General features: G+C 41.7%; 1 protein-coding gene across 1 annotated transcript in view; it reads right to left on the bottom strand.

Moving 5' to 3' along the window:
* LOC122941976 (BPI fold-containing family B member 6-like) overlaps window positions 1-22,387 on the bottom strand; it is a 44,603-nt gene that overhangs the window by 5,770 nt on the left and 16,446 nt on the right. Inside the window, exons 4-8 of the mRNA XM_044299471.1 lie at window positions 16,770-16,916; window positions 16,529-16,592; window positions 11,739-11,921; window positions 8,434-8,487; window positions 4,044-4,205 (exon numbers count right to left, since the gene is read on the bottom strand). Coding sequence (XP_044155406.1) covers window positions 4,044-4,205; window positions 8,434-8,487; window positions 11,739-11,921; window positions 16,529-16,592; window positions 16,770-16,916 — 610 coding nt within the window. The remainder of the gene's footprint in view (window positions 1-4,043; window positions 4,206-8,433; window positions 8,488-11,738; window positions 11,922-16,528; window positions 16,593-16,769; window positions 16,917-22,387) is intronic.

The following is a 22,387-nucleotide window of genomic DNA, read 5'->3' as shown; positions in this document are numbered from 1 at the left end:
GCTGGAAAGGGTTATAAAAGTATCTCCAAAAGCCTTGCTGTTCATCAGTCCACGGTAAGACAAATTGTCTATAAATGGAGAAAGTTCAGCACTGCTGCTACTCTCCTTAGGAGTGGCCGTCCTGTAAAGATGACTGCAAGAGCACAGTGCAGACTGCTCAATGAGGTGAAGAAGAATCCTACAGTGTCAGCTAAAGACTTACAAAAATCTCTGGCATATGCCAACATCCCTGTTAGCAAAATCTACGACACGTAAAACACTAAACAAGAATGAATTTCATGGGATGATACCACAGAGGAAGCCACTGCCTGCTGTCCAAAAAAAACATTGCTGCACGTTTACAGTTTGCACAAGAGCACCTGGATGTTCCACAGCAGTACTGGCAAAATATTCTGTGGACAGATGAAACCAAAGTTGAATTTGGAAGAAACACACAACACTATGTGTGGAGAAAAAGAAGCACAGCACATCAACATCAAAACCTCATCCCAACTGTGAAGTATGGCAGTGGGGGCATCATGGTTTGGGGCTGCTTTGCTGCGTCAGGGCCTGGACGGATTGCTATCATCGAAGGAAAAATTAATTCCCAACTTTATCAAGACATTTTGCAGGAGAACTTAAGGCCATCTGTCCACCAGCTGAAGCTCAACATAAGATGGGTGTTGCAACAGGACAACAACCCAAAGTATAGAAGTAAATCAACAACAGAATGGCTTAAACAGAAGAAACTCCGCCTTCTGAAGTGGCCCAGTCAGAATACTGAGCTCAACCCGTTTGAGATGCTGTGGCATGACCTCAAGAAAGCGATTCACACCAGACATCCCAAGAATATTGCTGAACTTAAACAGTTTTATAAAGAGGAATGGTCAAGAATTACTCCTGACCGTTGTGCACTTCTGATCTGCAACTACAGGAAACGTTTGGTTGAAGTTATTGCTGCCAAAGGAGGTTCAACCAGTTATTAAATCCAAGGGTTCACATACTTTTTCACCTGCACTGTGAATGTTTACATGGTGTGTTCAAAAAAAGCATGGTAACATTTAATTCTTTGTGTGTTATTAGTTTAAGCAGACTGTGATTGTCTATTGTTGTGACTTTGATGAAGATCAGATCACATTTTATGACCAATTTGTGCAGAAATCCATATCATTCCAAAGGGTTCACATACTTTTTCTTGCAACTGTATACTCGAGCGCACTTTCTCTTTGCATTCTCTTTTCTATTTCTCAATGTTTTGGGGTCTTTCAAAATGTATTAAAAAAATACAAAAACAGTGGTGGCTACCTCCTCTTCATCCACCACCACTTCCACCTCCACCGCTCCTCAACCTCCTACTCCACTTTGATCTCCGCCTCCTAGTTCAAGATCATTATTTTTCACTTTTGTTATATTCTATGTTATTCTAAGTCATTTCCCTATCCACATTTGTTTGGAGGGCAATTGTCCTGCTCTTACCCCCATTTTGCTTTCTTTTGCAGCCCTCTAGCCCTTTCTATGACTTTTTTTTAGAGCCATTTTAGTGCCCCAAAGTTCGGGTCCCCATTGGCTTCAATGGGGTTCAGGGTCAAGTTCGGGTCCCGAAGCCGAACTTTGCGGTGAAGTTTGGCCGAACCCGGCAAACCCAAACTTCCAGGTGTTCTCTCAACCCTTTTGATGACCTCTCCTGAGGACAGGACATCAATATTAAAATCCCGGAAAACCTCTGTAAAATTACCCCCATTATATCAAATTGTTAGCCAACTGGGATCCAGGAGAAAGGAAAATGATGACGCCTTTTGGTATAATTTCTCTTCTCCCTGCGTCACACACAAAAATGCAGTGAAGTGGTTCTAAAGGTAATCATATACAGCTAATGGAAGTAGAGTGATGATTGAACGATGGTGAACGATTGCCCCGTTAACAAAGTGATATGTGCTCAGCAATGCTAGGAGAGAGCTGAAGGATCTTTTAGGGAATGTTCTTTCATAGAGAGCTTGACTATGAACTAGTGATGATCGTAAAAAGATTGTAAACAACGTGGTCAACCTCTTTCTAAAACCACTGATCGATGTTAAATTTCAGTCGATGGATGATTATTTAGCATTGCTTTTTAAATTGTTCATTTTGACCAACTTTAGACTAATGTATGGCCACCTTAATTCTGAGGAAAAGGGCAGGTAGACAATGTCCTGCAACCTCACACATTCAATATTCCATCCAAAAACAGAAAAGGACCAAACATGAAGGACCCCTGTTGTTTTTTCAGACAGATATCTATAAAGCCTTATGCAACTGATCATATTATGGTTTTGTAAGAACTATTCTACTAGGTCAATAAACTAAGGGGGCAGTAACTATTAAAATATTATTTTTATTAAATCATAGGAGTAAAAGATGGCCCCTACAGACAAACAACAAGTAAGACTGATACATACATACATAGACTGGTATATGGATGGAAACCAGTATATTATATATGGTGTGAAAAAGAGGTGGACACGACCATAGGTAGCAAGTCAGGCACAGCAATGTCAGATGACAGTGACTAGCCCTAATCAGTCCCTGCTTGGCCTAGTCCACCCTATAACATAAATCCTCAGGACGGGGTCCAAAAATGCCCCGCAAGGGGTGGCCCAGACAGGAGCTCTTGACCTGCGTAGGTGACCCTGTCAGGCCCTAGTGCATCTGGCAGGAAAACGTCCAGAGGAGCAAAAAAACACTCATATATATATATATTTTAAAAGTAACCCCACCACAAAGAATGACCACCGAGGTGGTTAAGAAGTGAGAGGAATACTTAAGTGTCCCGACGCGTTTCTTCAAAAAAGGTTTGCCCCAGGATTCATCAGGGGACACGGGGCAGTAGCTAGAGTCAGTTCGTAGCTGAGTCTAAGAATAATATCCGAAACAAAGAAAGTAAGTATCATGTAACATCATACGTATGCCTACAGCCCACATGGAGCCAAGGAGGGTAGTTACTTACTTATTGTGTGGCAGCGGTCAAGCGTGTAGCTTTTTCCCACCGAAAGGCTGAGACCCAGGGTGGTGGTGTCTTCAGTGATGGAGCGACCGGCATCTAATGTGGCGATAAACGCCCCTTTTAAAGGGCTGTGGGGCCATGTGTGTTCCACAAACGAGTTACCGGCGCCTCCATGTGACGTCATGGAGGATGCGCCTGTAATGCGGTCACGCGACCAAAAAAGTCGCATTTGCGCATGCGCGGCGAACATTCCACGCGCATGCGCCGCAAACATTCCCCGCGCATGCGCAGCGGATATTCAGTTTGCGCATGCGCGGCGAATCTTTCTTGCGTCTCAAATGCCGAGGTGGAACGCAACAATGTACTTCCGCATCACGTGACCGCGATAGTCCGCCCATGTCTCTGGGATGTCTTGACATCGCGGGGGTCACGTGATGGGAGCACAGTGATACCAAAAAGTCCTAGGTAAATGAGTGTCCAAGTCGGACTAAAATACAATAGGACTTTTTTAGAGATAATATGCATAACCACTCCCATAGTATGCATACCTTCTGAATCTAATTAGCCTCCCTGCCTTAGACAATTAATAAAGTCGGAGGGGCTATTTAACCCCATCATTATTAGTAGATGGGGGAAGTGACACTATAAAGGGAGCGGGGGGGAGCAAGAACATGCTCATTGGTCTGGTTGGATCATAACCCCACCGTCCCTCACGTTTGAGAGGACGTGGTAGTGCCTATCCACTGTTCCCCTATTTAGACCGGGTATACAGAGTTTAAATGACCAGGATTGGCCGGTATCAGAAGTACGATTGTTTGTCTGTAGGGGCCATCTTTTACTCCTATGATTTAATAAAAATAATATTTTAATAGTTACTGCCCCCTTAGTTTATTGATCTTGTTCACCGAGCAGTAATCAGGGAGACACTCCTGTCTTCTCCTGACTGACCCTCTTCTCTTTTCACTATTCTACTAGGGCCTTCACTATACCTGTCTTTCACACACAGGCATAAATTCATTCTGGACACAATGATTTATTTTTAACAATCTACTGCCTAAATGAATCTAATTGCTTTAACTCTTACCAAGTCTACGTTGAATAAGATCTGAGATTCTGAAGCTGGAGACGATGCAGTGACTTCCATGGTTGAGTAAAGATGGAGAATCGCTTTCATAGTGTTTGCTGTAACTAAGGCTGATTTATTCACAAATACATTTATTTTGTAATCTAGTAGTCCTTTGGGAAGCTGTAAAGAAAAGTTCATGTTATGAGAAAGGTAAATCAGTGAAACAAGCGACTGATTACCATAATTATAAAAGTGGGTTGGACTTCTAGGGGTTAATCGCAGTGGAAGTGATTGTAGACCTTTGTTCCACCAGAGAGGACCTCAGCACATAACCCCCAATAGCTAATAATGGCGTGGCACTCTTTGCTAATGTTCAGGTGCGTGTTGTTGTGGCTTCCCAGCCTCAATATAGTAACTGAATCAGACAACAGCACTCAGAATGTATGCAGAGTGAAAGGATTTATTCGTAAGGCAACCTCACATTAAAGTGACGTTTCGTCTAACATGACCTTTATCAAACACACGTTGCCAGAAAGATAGACATAAAGACAAGTATGGTTGAGAAGTGGCAGGCTGGAGAGTGGTGTATACACACCTTGGTAATGCTGCTGCGGCATATACCAAGGTGTGTATAGACCACTCTCCAGCCTGCCACTTCTCGTTGCCTTACGAATAAATCCTTTCACTCTTCATACATTTTCAGTGCTGTTGTCTGATTCAGTTAGCACATAACCCCCACCACCACCAATTAAAACTTATGTCACAATGACATGTAAGATATTGTATGAAAGGATGTATTGGATTCCTGTTAATTAATTATTAAAAGGGACCCTTGACAACAGGCTGATCACTATGTGCCCCCTGCTGAGGACCTTAGGGATCAGCTGTGATCTGTTAAAAAGTTGCAGTTAGGGTAATTGCACGTGATATGGATTACATGCAGTTTTTCAACACTAATTTTCATGAGTAAAAAAACGCAGTATATTACAAATCTCAAATAAGGCTACTTTCACATTAGCTGTTTTCAGTTACGCCATTGAGATCCGTCATCTGTCAATAGCAGAAGAAAACTACTTCAGTTTTTTCCCAATGTATTGTCAATGGGGCCAAAACTGAACTTAACGAAACGGAATGTACCAAAATTCATTCTGTTCTGTTTGGTCGCGCTCCCATCGTGGACAGAATAACACTGCAAGCAGCGTTTTTCTGTCCGCGATGTGGTGCGGAGCAAGACGTCCTGACACACAATGTAAGTCAATGGGGATCCATTTTCTATTGTGTCAGAGAATACGGATCCGTCCCCATTGACTTACATTGTGTGTCAGGACGGATCCGTATTCTCTGACACAATAGAAAATGGATCCTTCCCCTATTGAGTTTCAATGGTGGTCATGACGGGTCCACCATGGCTATAGAAGACATAATACAACTGGATCCGTTCATGACGGATGCATGCGGTTGTATTATTGTAATGGAAGAGTTTTGCAGATCCGTGACGGATCCGCAAAAAACGCTAATTTGATAGTAGCCTAAGACAATTTTCATGTATGCTTTGCTTTTATTTTCCCTGTGGAAATGATCAATTTTAAAATCCACAGCGAGTTAATTATATTAGCATTTTTTGTATGGACAAGGGTGAGATCTGCAGAAGATCTGCATCAAACCCGCAGGACAAAACACATGTCAGGGTGGTTTCACATCAGCGTTATGTATTCCGTTATAGCTTTCCGTTATAACATGGTTATAACAGAATCCATAAGACGGAAGTCAAAACTGGAAGCCTTTAAGAGGCATTCCGTTTTTATCTGTCATAATAGAAGTCTATGGGAATCATAACGGATTCGTCTGGTTCTCTTTATGCAAGACGGAAAACAAAGTCCTGACGACAGGATTTTTTTGTCCGTTCTGCATAACAGAAACCAGACGGATCCGTTATGATTCCCATAGACTTCTATTATGACGGAAAGCAAATGGAATGCCTTTTAAAGGCTTCTGATTTGCATTCCCTCATAATACAAGTCTATGGGCAGCATAACGGATCCGTCCTGGTTACCGTTATGCAGGACTGGACTCCTGCATAATGGATCCGTTATGCTGCCCATAGACTTGTATTATGAAGGATCAAAACGGAATGCCTCTTAAAGGCTTCCGTTTTGACTTCCGTCTTATGGATTCCGTTACTTTCCGTTATAGCCATGTTATAATGGAAAGCCATAACGGAATACATAACGCTGATGTGAATCCACCCTAAAGCACGTGTTTTTTGTTTTAGTTTTTTTTTGTGGATTTGGAGTGGAAACGTACAGAAAAAAATCGCAGATTTTTGGTTTCGTAATCAACACGTGTGCAGCAAATTGGGTGCAAAAAATCCACACTAAAAATGCACAAAAAAAATTCTAAAAATCCACACTATTTATCACAGTTTTGTGTTTTTGTGTAATTTTATGTGGGTGCTTTTTAGCAGATTTTTTCTTTATGTTAACATGTTTCTTTATGTTCCCCCATTTAAGTCCATATGGAAAACCTACCTAAATAAGGTGTGGAATTGCACAAACAATTGACATGTTGCAGATTATATATGAGATTTGTCAAGTCTCATTCATTATTCACTGTATTACGCTGCATGAAAATCCACATGGAAAAACTGCATGTAATCCCTATTGTGTATAGGTCCCCTGAGTGGTTATTTTCCATTCAGCAGCACCAGGGGGAAAATGATGCATTACACAGAGCCCATTCAATGCAGACTTTGTAAAATTCTCAATAGATGAGGAACCTGGACAGAGGATGACCTTCTATGAATTCTTTCACCAACTGGAATTCCCAAATAGGATGACCTTCTATGAATACTTTCACCAACTGGAATTCCCTAAACTAGACAATTGCTTTAGGGCTCATGCACACGGCCATTGCTCGGCCGTTCCATGCATTGGGGACCGCAATTTGCGTCCCCTAATGCAGGGCAACATCCGTGCGGATTCCGCAGACGGGTCCAGACCCATTCAACTTGAATTGATCCGTGAATCCGAAAAATAGAACATGGGCTCCGTGCCTCCGTTCCACACCTCACCTTCCAGATTGTGGACCTATTAAAGTTTTGCGGGGTGCACACTGCCGGTGCATGAGCCCTAAAGGGGTTGTTCAGCTTGCGTATTTTTTATATGCTCTTAAAACAATAAAAAATAAACATCTCATCTATCCCTCACCACTCCTGTTTCGATACTTCCAGGGTCCCCTGCTGCTCGTACTTACTGCTTGTTTATGACATGGACATACGATGCTGTGTTAGGATACATCTAAACGTGACCTAAACCTCATTCAAATGCTGCAGAATAAACCCACAGCATAAACTGACTTGTTCTGCGGGTTTTAAATTGGGGCATGTCAACTTATGCTGTGGTTTCACGTAAGACTTTCAACGTTGGCAATGTAGGTATCGCAACAGCCAGTCAGAATCCTACTCTGTACTGATGAGGGGCGAACACTCCGAAACAGCTGTCTATGGGTGGATATCTGGCTTGTTTTTTTTTCTCCTGGGGCTGGCGAGATGGTTCTCTTTCCTCAGGAGATAGCACTTTGCATAGTTGGCATGAAAACCAATGCATTTCAGGTGGTTTTTTTTTGTCCTGATTCACTGGTGATTTCCTACAGCGGAATTGTCTTGTGTGGACATACCCTTACAGTAACTTCTGCTACTAAAATCCATTGCCTTGTAAAATAAATAATCAGAACAGAAGTTCTCAACAGAGTGCTGTTGTTTATCTCGTTCTGGCTGGGAAGCCAGCACAACAAGCACCACCATTATGGTAGACAAGAGTGCTACGTCTTGTCTATAATAAAATCCATTCCAAAAATATGAATGTTTTATTTATTTTTCTTCACACCATTTGCATAGATATTTCAAAATCAATTCAGATGTATGGAACAGTAGAATACATTTTAGCAGATGCACCATGTGTGAACATAGCCATACAGGTTAGATGTCTCTGCCAACTGCCCCAAACACATTCGGTCTGGCCACGCATGTCCATGTGTACTGAACTGGGAGAGGTGAGAGAGGCTTATCCCACCGAGAACACAAGGATGGAGTAGATGAAATCCAACTGCCTGTTTCTTATCTCCCCCGACATCTGACATCGGGGAAGAGTCAGGACTCGATCTCCGTACACATTAGATGGTTGGCTGGTCTTGGTGAAATTGGTGGGTTTGACTAACATTTATCTAATTTGTATGGCCAGTTTATGAATGAAACTTTTTCGACAGTTTTTTTCTCAAGGAAATATTCACCCAGCTTCAGCATATGAATATATTTACCGTAGTGTTTTATAGTGTGTGGTATAACTAGTATGGAGCTGGTTGGATTGTTGCTGAGATATCTGATTGATCTGATGTATATGTAGATTCTTACCTCAGGAATGACATCAGTTAGGATGGATGTAGACATGGCTCCTCCATTTACAAGCTGGAAAACATAACAAGTTACCATTGGTGTGGTTATACTGCATTTACAGAGAACCTGTTATGTTAACATGCAGTCCTATGTACAGCCAACGTGTTATAGAGCCGGAGAAGCTAAGTAGTGTTGAGCGCAAATATTTGAATATCGAATTTTTTTAGCGAATATCGGCACTTCGCTAGTTCGCAAATATTTTTAATATAGTGCTATAAATTCGATATTTTGAATATTTTATATATATATATATATATATATATATATATATATTTTTTTTTTTTATTGTTATATTTTTTCCTTTCCCACTTCCCTAAAGTTGTTCTTACCTGTCCTTTGGATTCCTGGCTGCTCCAGTGAGTGCCTGTTGCCGCTTCTGCCGACTTCCGTGCTCATGGAGTATAGCAGTGCTAAGTTGAAATCGCAGTTCGATTATTATAACTTGAAATAATCGAATTGAGATTTCAATGTAATTCTCAAATCCGACAGTACATTCTAGTATATGGAGTCGTTCCCATGGTGATGGGGACGCTCCATGAACATGGAATATAGCATACGAGTTGAAATCGGCATGCGATTACTTCGAGTTATATTAATCGCATGGCGATTTCAACTTGGACCTGGTTTACTATATGGTTGGCTTCAATTGCTTGGTAGAATTAGCGAATATGACGAATATATTCGTTATATTCCACAAAACTAATATACGAATGTATTCGTTATATTCCACAAAACGAAAATAACAAAGTATTCTGCATCTTCGTTTTAGCTACCTATTCATTAACTTCGCTAATTCTAGCAATCATATAGGAAAGTTGACTATAGAGACAGTTAAGTATAATTCGCTATGCGATTATACAGCTTTTTTTTTATAAATAGAATAATTATAATAATTATCAGGTATTATAATTATTCTATTTATAAAAAAAAAAAGCTAAGTAATATAATCGCATAGCGAATTAAACTTAGCTGTCTCTATAGTCAACTTTCCTATATGATTGCTAGAATTAGCGAAGTTGACCAATAGGTAGCTAAAACGAAGATGCAGAATACTTTGTTATCTTCGTTTTGTTGAAAATAACAAATACATTCGTCATATTCGCTAATTCTACCAAGCCATTGAAGCCAACCATATAGTAAACCAGGTCAAAGTTGAAATCGCCATGCGATTAATATAACTCGAAGTAATCGCATGGCGATTTCAACTTAGTAATGCTATATTCCATGCTCATGGAGCGTCCCCCTCACCATGGGAATGACTCCATATACTAGAATGTACTGTCGGATTTGAGAATTACGTTGAAATCGCAACTTGGACCTGCTATATTCCATATTAGGCTGGAATTAACGAATACGGAATATAGCAGTGCTAAGTTGAAATCGAAAGTCGATTATTATAACTTGAATTAATCGCATTGCTATTACAATAGCAGAGTAGCCTTAAGTAAAAATCGCAATACGTGATTATTTAAATCGCATATTAATCGCGATAACTAGAATAATGACGAATATTTGATTTCGACGAATATAAAACGAATATTCTATTGAATATTCACGGATTTCGTCGAAATCGAATATGGCACCTGCCGCTCATCACTAGAGCTGAGCTGATGGACAGCTTTGTGGGAAAATATTTCGTAAAAGGGCCAGCATGCCCCCTATTTGCACGGCCTCAGCCACACAAACTCCATATTGCGCTGCGGACCCACTGATACAGCGAAATATAGGACATGTCCTAGCTTTTGTGGTGCGGAGGCATGGACCCGAAAGCCCACGGAAGGGCTTCCGAGTGTTTTCATGGGCTTCCGATCCATGCCTCAGCTCCGCAAAAGATAGGACATGCCCTATCTTTTGCTGTATGTTTATGTTGCAGATCGCAGACCCATTCAAGTCAATGGATCCACATCCACTTTGCAGACTTCACATGGCCGGTGCCTGTGTTTTGTGGACCCGTTGTTAGCGGTCCACAACACGGGTATGGCGACATACAGTCGTTTGAATGGGCCCTTTCTTGTAGTTATTTAAAGCGGTTGTCCTGGAAAAGATAATGATGACTTGCCCTCAGGATAGGTCATCATTATCAAATCAGTGGGGGTCCAGGTCCGGCATCCCTGCTGATCAGCTGTTTCAGGGAGAGACCTCCTCAATCTGATGGGACGCCTCATGACTTATTCATGAAGACGTGTATATACTGTAACTGCCATGTAAAGAGGTTTTCCATGTTGTTAAAATAAATAATAAACTCAGGCCTGAGGTAAGGACTAGTGCAACAGCACTGCAATGTCAGGGGAATGCCTGATGAATAATTTTAAAGGGCATCTGTCAGCAGATTTGTACCTATGCAACTGACTGACCTGTTACATGTGCATTTGGAAGCTGAAGGCACCTGTGTTGGTCCCATGTTCATATGTGTCTGCATTACTGAGAAAAGTTATGTTTTAATATATGCAGATGAGCCTCTAGGAGCAACGGGGGCGTTGCCATTACACCTAGAGGCTCTGCTCTCTGTGCAACTGCCCCGCCCTCTGCACTTTGACTGACAGGGCCAGGTGTGATGGCGTTTTTACTGTCTGGTCCTGTCAATGATAGTGCTGGGGGTGTAGCAGTTGCAGAGAGAGCAGAGCCTCTAGATGTAACGGCGTCACCCCTGTTGCACCTAGAGGCTCGTTTGCATATATAAAACATAATTTCTCTCAGCAATGCGGACACATATGAACATGGGACCAACACAGATGCCTTCAGCTGCCAAGATCACATGCAGGAGTTTAGCCAGTTTCATCGATACAAACCTGCTGACAGATGCTCTTTAATTTTATTGTTTTACAAGCCCCCCCCCCCCCTTCTTTTCAGACATTTTTTAACTACTCAGAAAACCCCTTTAAATGTGACTTCACAAACAGATTTATTGCAGAATTTTCTGTGAATGAAGACCTCTTCCCTTTAACTGAATGGTGTAGTTTTAGTAACAAACAAATCTGACGTGTGTGAATATACTGTAATACAGCAGTTCAATTCCATTCAGGTCCAAGATTTGCCCTCTCTGACACCCAGGGACAAATGTTCTTGTTCGGATACTTTAGGCCAAAATTGCACTACACCCCTGAACTGCACTCTGCTTGAGGGGAAGCTAATGAAAAGAACAGACGGCTAAACTTCCAAACTGTAAATTATGCACAAAAATATACAAAAATATACAACCGTTATAATTCATGAATTTTTGTCCTCTGTAACCTAATAAGAGTAAATTGAAATAGTTTTCATACATCATCTTCAGTGGCTGAGAAGCTAAAAGTTCCATCTTCTTGAAGCACAGTGAAGGCACGTCCAAGAAAGTCAGCGGTCAAAATGAATGTTGTTGTAGTTTCGGGTAAAGATGGAAGGACAACGGAGCTAGTACTTGTGTCATCAGGTAGGTTGATGAGATTTTCTCCTCTGAAAACTTGGACCTTTAGAAAAAAAATAGAACTTTGTAGGTTGAAGGTTTAGCGCCCTTATCTTCAACTGTAGAATTTCAAAATCCTCCTACAGTCACGATATTCCCCACCAGAATTTCAAGGGCTTTTCATAAAAGAGTGACATTTGGGACCCCACTGATTTTGGTTGACATTTATTCTTTATTAAATGTTGGCAATACAGTGAATACGTTGAAAGTTTTTTTGCATCTCCCCAGTAAATAGCGACAATGTGCAGACCCACCCAGAATTTGGAGACTAGAGTACTGACCATTAATAAATCACATTTTTCCTTGTTCCATCTATGCCTATCCAATCCGCCAATCCTTTTACTGACTACCCATTGTCCAGCAAGTAATAATGACATAATGGGCAGTCCATAACTTCTCCTCTACATAAATCTCTGACTTAAAGGTGTATTCCAGTCATGACAAATTACAATCTGCAGGATTGGGGATAATGATTAGATTGGTGAGAGTCCTACCGCAGAGACCTACTATGATCACAAGACCCGGGATGCCATTCTCATTACCGCTACTGATGCTCCTTTCATCTGTACGGGAGTTCCAGAGACAGTGGAGTTCAGAACTCGACTATTTCAGGAACTCCCATAACCATGAATTGAGTGTCCCTGCGCATGCCCATAATGCCAATCCATTCATTTGAGGGGGCCCAGAGGGGTATGAGGTTCCTGTTCGTCTGATTGGTGTGGGTCAAAGTGGTAGGACCCACCCTGATCTAACCTGTGGATTGAGGATAACTTGTCTCAGCTGGAATACCCCTTTTGGTACAGCTTCACACACACAGTCTGCTCTCCTTATGTAGTGTCCCACTAGGTAAATGTGGGCACTACACAAGGGTCAATAGGGCCACGTTGTTCCCCTCCTTCTGTGGGACATGGTCATTGTATTTTATGTGATGTTTTTATGTGTATTTTCCCTGTTTTCCCCTGTATCAGGCCTGTTAGGGGTAGTTCCTCCTCCTAGACAGTAGAGGGATCTAGGGGACCCCTAGTATATATAGTCGGGTCCTGTTCAGGGAGGAGCAGTGTAGTCAGAAGTCAGTGTGGACTTTAGCCAGAGGAGAGCTGAGGAGCAGCTTCTGACATGCAGCTAGATAGCCCAGGCTCCTAGCTAGCCACCAGGAGAAGAGTTTGCCTCCTGAGAAACCAAGTTCCCTTAAAGGTGCAGTGCAGAGCCAAGTTGATTTCCAGTCAAACAGAGAGCCTGAAGGGCAGAAGGATATTCTACAGCAAGGAGATATATACCAGAGGAAGGTTTCCCTACCCAAGGATAAAGCCAGCAATAGGGCATACGGGCCTTGGAGTAAGCCAGACAGGATCTGAGGAAAAGTGCAGCCTGATCTGTAAGTGTTTTTGCCCTCTGAGTATCTGGCAAAGACTTTGCCTGCCATTATTGTAAACCCTGCCTGTATTCAACCTTTTTACATATGGAACCAAGTAAAGACTGTAAATAGTTGAACTGTTTCAGTAAAAGGAAGTTCTGGTTCACTGCAACTTGTGTTCCTCAATTATTCCTACAATAAATTGGTGTGCCACCATTACCGTCACAGGTGTCACAAACTTAAAGGGATCTTGCCACCGGCACATTAAACCTGCAACACCCAGGGCACCTCACCTACCACCCGGCCTGGTCCCTATACATAGAGAGTGCCCCAGAGGATCCCTGTGCCAGCCTCTCCATCACTGTTGTACGCCTGCCCAGGGTATATAAAAACTGTGAGTACCAAAAACACCCTTGGTTAGTAACTACCCCTGTGACCTCACTATCGCTCACCCTGCAGGGCTGCGTACTGCACTTATAGGGCCTCCTTCTTTTTGTCTTCTCTCGCCTTCATTCACCTCCAAGATTTTTTCCCAATGTATGTCCTATATTCTATAACTCTTTTCCTCAAATAATCAGACTGTCCCATCCATCTTCAGAATGTTCAAAAGCAACCTAAAAGCTCTCAACCCTAGGAAAGCCTACAATCTCAACTACAATAACCCTGCTGCCACTACACCACCATCTGAGCATCTTCCACTCTCACCTACGGTCTTCTTCCCCTTCCTTTGTAGATTGCTTGTGTCTAAACTTAATGCACTGTAAGGAGCTGGATCACGTGACATGCTAAAGCCACGTGGGTCTGAAGCAGCCGTGAGCTGTAAGGTAGGGGTTATATCTGTAGTAATAACCATTACTAATATTATAAAATAATAATAACCAACCCAAATCATGGTATTCAGGGTGAGAGGCATGGTCACTTTGAAATTGAGATTTTCGAATGTCACATGGCACTGTGACATCACAAAGTCTCTACGATGCATGGAATTTAGACACAACCCTTGTAGATTTTAAGCCCCATTCATTCTGTCATTCATTTGGATTTTTTTTTTTACTTGCACTTATTTTCTATGTTATATACCTAGTCCCTTGTTTAAATGTACAGCACCCTGGAATTTATGGCACGTTAAAATATCATCGGACAATGCTGTCACGTAACTAGAGCAAAAGAATGCCAGCTGAAAAGTTAAAATCGACTTACATTTAATTCAATATTAATATAGTCTTCTGTCACTGTTGGTACTGGAAAAGTCATGTAGTGGATGCTTCCAGACTGTCCGAAAGGTAAACTCGCTGAAAAAAATTATAATAATCCGTTATTACAGTGACTACCTACAGTGAAAATAACAGCAGAGAAATGTCCCTTTGAGGACCATAAGATTACCGTCATCAATATAAAAATGATTATATTTTTTTCCCTTTAAGAATGTATTTGAACAATAAATAAAGCTAGATCCATTTGTTGATAAGAACTAATATTTAGACTCAACCCCCGCCCCCCCAAAAAAAAAAGTCTTTTAAGTTCTTAATCAGATGATACAGTCAATTAAAAACATGGGACAAATACGTCCCTTGGTCGGTCCTCCAAGAGTTATACAGTGACAGATATCAATATAGAAGACGGCTCTTAGTAAAAATGAAAATGGCGCCTTGTGATGTCAGCCCATCTCCACATCATAATACATGAGGACCTGAGGCTTGTTTTTGAATGTAATACTTAACTGTCTTTCATGCACGACTGTCCATTCATTTTAGAAAGGATAAAATCCACAGCTGGGCACACCTAAAACATACGGCCATGAAATGTTACATTTCTGAGAGAGAACTCGCAATGAATGAAGCTTCCTATCGAACGGAGTGTCCCTGCTCAGCCGGACAGCCTGTCATTCCGTGTAGTGACACAGGCAGGGGCGTAGCTATAGGGGGTGCAGAGGTAGCAGTCGCTACCGGGCCCAGGAGCCTGAGGGGGCCCAAAGACCCTTGTGCTGTATAAGAAGACACTGGTATTATAGAAAGTGCATGCTGATCAAGTTACACCTCTGGCTGGAGGGAAGGGGTTAGGTCAAGAATTTGGCATGGGGGGGCACCAGGGCCCATGAGCCTTTAGCTACGCCCTTGGACACAGGGGGAGTGGTAACTGCCAGTTGCTAATTCAGTCATAAATTTCCAGGAGAAATAATAGAGAAACAGCACAATGCAGAGGTCTAAGAAAAGATGCTCCAGACTTGTCATTACGTGGGGTATAGAGAAATCTATTACAACAGACATGTCAGGAGTGGTGACAGCTTTTGAAATATGCCCTAAAGCAGTGTTTCCCAACCAGTGTGCCTCCAGCTGTTGCAAAACTACAACCACCAGCATGCCCGGACAGCCTTTGGCTGTGCGTGCATGCTGGGAGTTGTAGTTTTGCAACAGCTGGAGGCACACTGGTTGGGAAACATTGCCCTAAAGAGGACCTTTCTCCTCTCCCGACATGTCTGTTTTATATATTCCCCATGTAATAACAGGCCTGGAACATCTATTCTTATGACTCTATGTTGTGCTATGTCTTCATTACTCCTGCTAGAAGATATGAAGCAATTACTGGAAGTATGCATTGAAGTGCAGATGGGTGTTACCAGTTGGGGGGTGTCCCTGCACAGTCTGACACTATCCAATCAGTATGTAGGAACACATCCCCAACTGGTAACATGCATCTGGACTTCAATAATCTGCAATCATTCCTTCATATCTTCTAGCAGGAGTAATAAAGACATGGCACAACACAGAGTCATAAAAATAAATGCTCAGGAATTTTTATCACATTGGGATGCAAGTATTTACTAACACAGACATGTCAAAAGAGGTGACAGGACCTCTTTAAAGGTGTTTGCATGGGAAACTAAAAAAACAACAGGATAGACAATGAAGAAAGGTCAGCCATTCACTATCTGAGGTGGGTCACTGCTAAAGACAATGACCGGCTAAGTGGGACTTTCCAGAAGGGGGACTAGAGCAGCAATGGAGGTCTGTAAACCTATTTTTGCCCTTCTTTTTTTCCAAATCTTCCTGGATGTTTTTGATTTGGAGTGTGCTAAGAAACTTATGTAAACACAGGGGAATGTGGAGATGTTACCTTGAGTAGGTTTAAACCCAGGACCCGCACCACCGCAAGGCAACAGTGCTAACTACTGAGCCACCATGTTGCCTTTTTATGTGACAATATGTTTTACTATATTTTCGATATACTGTATGTTATCCATCAATATAATAACTTACTGTAACAGGCAAAAGAGTTTTAAGGTTTTTATCCAGAAAATTGTTCATCACAGATGGCAAAACTCTGCAGAAAAAAAAAGGAACTGGAATTATTAGAAAATTCAGAACAACGAAGCGACCAAGAAAATGTTAATTATTAAATTGAAGTAATTTACGTTGGTGTACTTTGGGTAAGAATGAAGGGCAACCATGGCCATCTTAGGGAAGGAGGCCTATCATTTTACACTGTGGCGACACTCACCCTTGCGGTAGATTGGCTTTAACATCAATTAGGTTGGTTTTACATTCCACCGAGACAAATGTTGGGCAATCTACATTCTCTTTCTTTAAAGTTGTATTTGTAATAATGTCTACTTCTAATTTCATTTCTGTTGTTCCACCCAAGAAACTGTAAAATGATAAGAAATCCATTAGTACTGTAAGTTGCACGTGGTCATGTTATATGTAGTTAAAAGGGATGCCTCTGTATAATAATAACTGTCTCATAAACCGGTCTGCCTTTTGTCAAGCAGCTCGAAAAACATCAAATTAGGATCTTATTATATTCACTGCTAAAGTAAATGCAACCTGCCTGAAGAAGGGTTTATAACTGGCCAAAAGGTTGCATCTGGTGCATTCATTGGTGACTAATAAATTCCTAATTTGCAAGCATATTCATACAAGTGCTCTCTCCTGTCTCAGAATTGCTTGCCCATATCATTTGTAGGAATGGTCTTAAAGATACACAACCATTTTGGATGAGCAAGGCAACAGATGGACTGGCCATTAACCCTACAGGGAATTTTCTTCATAGGCCAATGTCCATAGGGTCACCAAAGCCCTCTTCACTACCACTGGGTGGTTATATGCTACTGGGTGAACTATAGGGGTCGTTATTAGACAAATCCAGGAAGCATGCTGAAAGTATGGCTGGCTTTGTGTTGTTGCCCACATCTCACCTCCCAAGCCCCCCCCCCCCCCCCCTCCTCTGCTGCACATCATAAAGGTATTATCCCATTAATAATGTACAAAATAAGACATCATCTAGTACATGACAATCTCTTTCTAACAAAACTAGAACCAGCCCTGTACCTGACATGGATCCAGAGATCTCTTCATTCATTTCAATGCTAGATTTATATGAACATCAGTCCAAAAAAGTGACCCCAATAAATATAACTAGTCATACCGTACCAAACAAAGCAATATCACCAACAAAAGGTGCCAGACCCAAGATACCATAATAAAACAACCATACTAAATTTCATACAAAAAATATATAATAAAGCCCCAATGGCTAAGCTTGGGGGTAGAAGCCATTGGCAAAATGCACGTCGGGAGTGGTGGGTGAGCCGAGCTGCTACATTTGCTATATAGAGATCCTATTGGTGCCCTGCTTTTGTTACCTTTGGCATATTCCTTTACTACTATTGATTAATTGATTAGATTTAGTGATTATCTGTACTTTGTAAGCTGGCTCCCTCCCCCTTATCTTTTAGCTGTATGTTACGTGGCTTTATTATATATTTTAAATATGAAATTTCAATAAAGATGGTTGTTTTATCAAGGTTGACATGTATAGACAACTCCACACTTAACTGCTCATGTTTAACACAATATGTAGTGCTTAAAGGGGTTGTCCTACAAAAAAATATTCTACAGTTTTCAAACCGGCACCTGGATCTGAATACTTTTATAATTTTATAATTGCATGTAATTCAAAATTTAGCACAGCCACGGAGTTATTCAATAAATTGTATCTGTATAGCGCCACCTGCTGTTTGTTTTTTTCTTAATTCTTTGTCCTGCTCACTAAGATGGTCGCACATGCTCAGTTTCATTCTTTAGCTGCCCCTTGAGCTGTGATAGGGAGAGCTGAGACACGCCCCCTGAGCTGCAGCGGAAAAGACACTCCCCTTGAGCTAAATGAAGGAAGAGACCGGCACTCCTTGTTACTGCAATTATATCGGGTTTATTCGCCACTCATAGAACAGGTGACGCGCGTTTCGACACATGCAAGTGCCTTTATCGAAGCAATGTAAGCAGCAGAATCCTGCATGTGTCGAAAACGTGCGTCACCTCTTCTATGAGTGGCGAATAAACCCGATATAATTGCAGTACCAAGGAGTGCTGGTCTCTTCCTTCATTTAAGCATCCGGAGTGACGTCCGCTAACCGCGCACCCATACCTTCACACAGTGCCGCCCGACTATTCGTAACCACCACTCCCCTTGAGCTGTCAGCTTGATATAACTCTAGCAGAGCAATGACTGGGGAGATCTCTGGATCATTGATCATGGGATAACCCCTTTAACTCTTTCGAACACTATATCTAAATTGGATAAATTAGAATACAACTTTTCAGACAGCAGGTGGCACATTGTGTTACTAGCTAAGGCTACTTTCACATCTGTGTTGTGCTGTCCAGTTTAGAGATTGGTTACAGGTAGGGATGAGCGAACTCGAACTGTATAGTTCGGGTTCGTACCGAATTTTGGGGTGTCCGTGACACGGACCCGAACCCGGACATTTTCGTAAAAGTCCGGGTTCGGGTTCGGTGTTCGTCGCTTTCTTCGCGCTTTTGTGACGCTTTCTTGGCGCTTTTTGAAAGGCTGCAAAGCAGCCAATCAACAAGCGTCATACTACTTGCCCCAAGAGGCCATCACAGCCATGCCTACTATTGGCATGGCTGTGATTGGCCAGAGCACCATGTGACCCAGCCTCTATTTAAGCTGGAGTCACATAGCGCCGCCCGTCACTCTGCTCTGATTAGCGTAGGGAGAGGTTGCGGCTGCGACAGTAGGGCGAGATTAGGCAGATTAACTCCTCCAAAGGACTTGATTAACTGATCGATCTGCAGCTGTGGATCATTGAGCTGCTGATCCTCAATTGCTCACTGTTTTTAGGCTGCCCAGACCGTTTGTCAGTCACATTTTTCTGGGGTGATCGGCGGCCATTTTGTGTCTTGTGGTGCGCCAGCACAAGCTGCGACCAAGTGCATTTAACCCTCAATGGTGTGGTTGTTTTTTGGCTAAAGCCTACATCAGGGTGAAGCTGTCACACCAAGTGCATTTAACCAGCAATAGTCTGTTCATTTTTTGGCCATATACAAAATCAGGGGCAAGCTGCGCCTGTCACCAAGTGCATTTAACCCTCAATGGTGTGGTTGTTTTTTGGCTAAAGCCTACATCAGGGTGAAGCTGTCACACCAAGTGCATTTAACCAGCAATAGTCTGTTCATTTTTTGGCCATATACTAAATCAGGGGCAAGCTGCGCCTGTCACCAAGTGCATTTAACCCTCAATGGTGTGGTTGTTTTTTGGCTAAAGCCTACATCAGGGTGAAGCTGTCACACCAAGTGCATTTAACCAGCAATAGTCTGTTTATTTTTTGGCCATATCCCAGTCTAATTCTGTCACTAAATCCATACCGGTCACCCAGCGCCTAAATACTAGGCCTCAAATTTATATCCCGCTAAATCTGTCCTTAGTGCTGTAGCTGGGCGAGTTATTTAGTGTCCGTTCAAGCACATTTCTTGTTCTGGGTTGAAATACAATTCCCAATTTAGCAATTTCATAATTTAGTGGTTTCTGCTATATCAGAGCTATTTGAAATCTATCCCTAAAAGGGTATATAATATTCAAGGTGCACATTGGGTCATTCAGAATAACTTCACACACACCCGCTACTGTGTATTTCCAAGTCTAATTCTGGCACTAAACCCATACCTGTCACCCAGCGCCTAAATACTAGGCCTCAAATTTATATCCAGCTAAATCTGTCCCTAGTGCTGTAGCTGGGCGAGTTATTTAGTGTCCGTTCAAGCACATTTCTTGTTCTGGGTTGAAATACAATTCCCAATTTAGCAATTTCATAATTTAGTGGTTTCTGCTATATCAGAGCTATTTGAAATCTATCCCTAAAAGGGTATATAATATTCAAGGTGCACATTGGGTCATTCAGAATAACTTCACACACACCCGCTACTGTGTATTTCCAAGTCTAATTCTGTCACTAAACCCATACCTGTCACCCAGCGCCTAAATACTAGGCCTCAAATTTATATCCCGCTAAATCTGTCCCTAGTGCTGTAGCTGGGCGAGTTATTTAGTGTCCGTTCAAGCACATTTCTTGTTCTGGGTTGAAATACAATTCCCAATTTAGCAATTTCATAATTTAGTGGTTTCTGCTATATCAGAGCTATTTGAAATCTATCCCTAAAAGGGTATATAATATTCAAGGTGCACATTGGGTCATTCAGAATAACTTCACACACACCCGCTACTGTGTATTTCCAAGTCTAATTCTGTCACTAAACCCATACCTGTCACCCAGCGCCTAAATACTAGGCCTCAAATTTATATCCCGCTAAATCTGTCCTTAGTGCTGTAGCTGGGCGAGTTATTTAGTGTCCGTTCAAGCACATTTCTTGTTCTGGGTTGAAATACAATTCCCAATTTAGCAATTTCATAATTTAGTGGTTTCTGCTATATCAGAGCTATTTGAAATCTATCCCTAAAAGGGTATATAATATTCAAGGTGCACATTGGGTCATTCAGAATAACTTCACACACACCCGCTACTGTGTATTTCCAAGTCTAATTCTGGCACTAAACCCATACCTGTCACCCAGCGCCTAAATACTAGGCCTCAAATTTATATCCCGCTAAATCTGTCCTAGTGCTGTAGCTGGGCGAGTTATTTAGTGTCCGTTCAAGCACATTTCTTGTTCTGGGTTGAAATACAATTCCCAATTTAGCAATTTCATAATTTAGTGGTTTCTGCTATATCAGAGCTATTTGAAATCTATCCCTAAAAGGGTATATAATATTCAAGGTGCACATTGGGTCATTCAGAATAACTTCACACACACCCGCTACTGTGTATTTCCAAGTCTAATTCTGTCACTAAACCCATACCTGTCACCCAGCGCCTAAATACTAGGCCTCAAATTTATATCCCGCTAAATCTGTCCCTAGTGCTGTAGCTGGGCGAGTTATTTAGTGTCCGTTCAAGCACATTTCTTGTTCTGGGTTGAAATACAATTCCCAATTTAGCAATTTCATAATTTAGTGGTTTCTGCTATATCAGAGCTATTTGAAATCTATCCCTAAAAGGGTATATAATATTCAAGGTGCACATTGGGTCATTCAGAATAACTTCACACACACCCGCTACTGTGTATTTCCAAGTCTAATTCTGTCACTAAACCCATACCTGTCACCCAGCGCCTAAATACTAGGCCTCAAATTTATATCCCGCTAAATCTGTCCTTAGTGCTGTAGCTGGGCGAGTTATTTAGTGTCCGTTCAAGCACATTTCTTGTTCTGGGTTGAAATACAATTCCCAATTTAGCAATTTCATAATTTAGTGGTTTCTGCTATATCAGAGCTATTTGAAATCTATCCCTAAAAGGGTATATAATATTCAAGGTGCACATTGGGTCATTCAGAATAACTTCACACACACCCGCTACTGTGTATTTCCAAGTCTAATTCTGTCACTAAACCCATACCTGTCACCCAGCGCCTAAATACTAGGCCTCAAATTTATATCCCGCTAAATCTCTCGTTACCGCTGTCCTGTTGTGGCTGGGAAAGTTATTTAGTGTCCGTCAAAGCACATTTTTTGTTCTGGGTTGAAATACAATTCCCAATTTAGCAATTTCATAATTTAGTCGTTTCTGCTATATCAGAGCTATTTGAAATCTATCCCTAAAAGGGTAGATCATATTGAAGGTGCACATAGGGTCATTCAGAATAACTTCACACACACGCTTCTGTGCATTTCCAAGTCTAATTCTGTCACTAAATCCATACCGGTCACCCAGCGCCTAAATACTAGGCCTCAAATTTATATCCCGCTGAATTTGAATACAATA

The sequence above is a fragment of the Bufo gargarizans genome, chromosome 6, assembly GCF_014858855.1.
Source record: "Bufo gargarizans isolate SCDJY-AF-19 chromosome 6, ASM1485885v1, whole genome shotgun sequence".
Lineage (NCBI taxonomy): Eukaryota > Metazoa > Chordata > Amphibia > Anura > Bufonidae > Bufo > Bufo gargarizans.
Note: the sequence above shows the minus strand (reverse complement) of the source record. Positions and strands in the feature narration are given on the sequence as shown.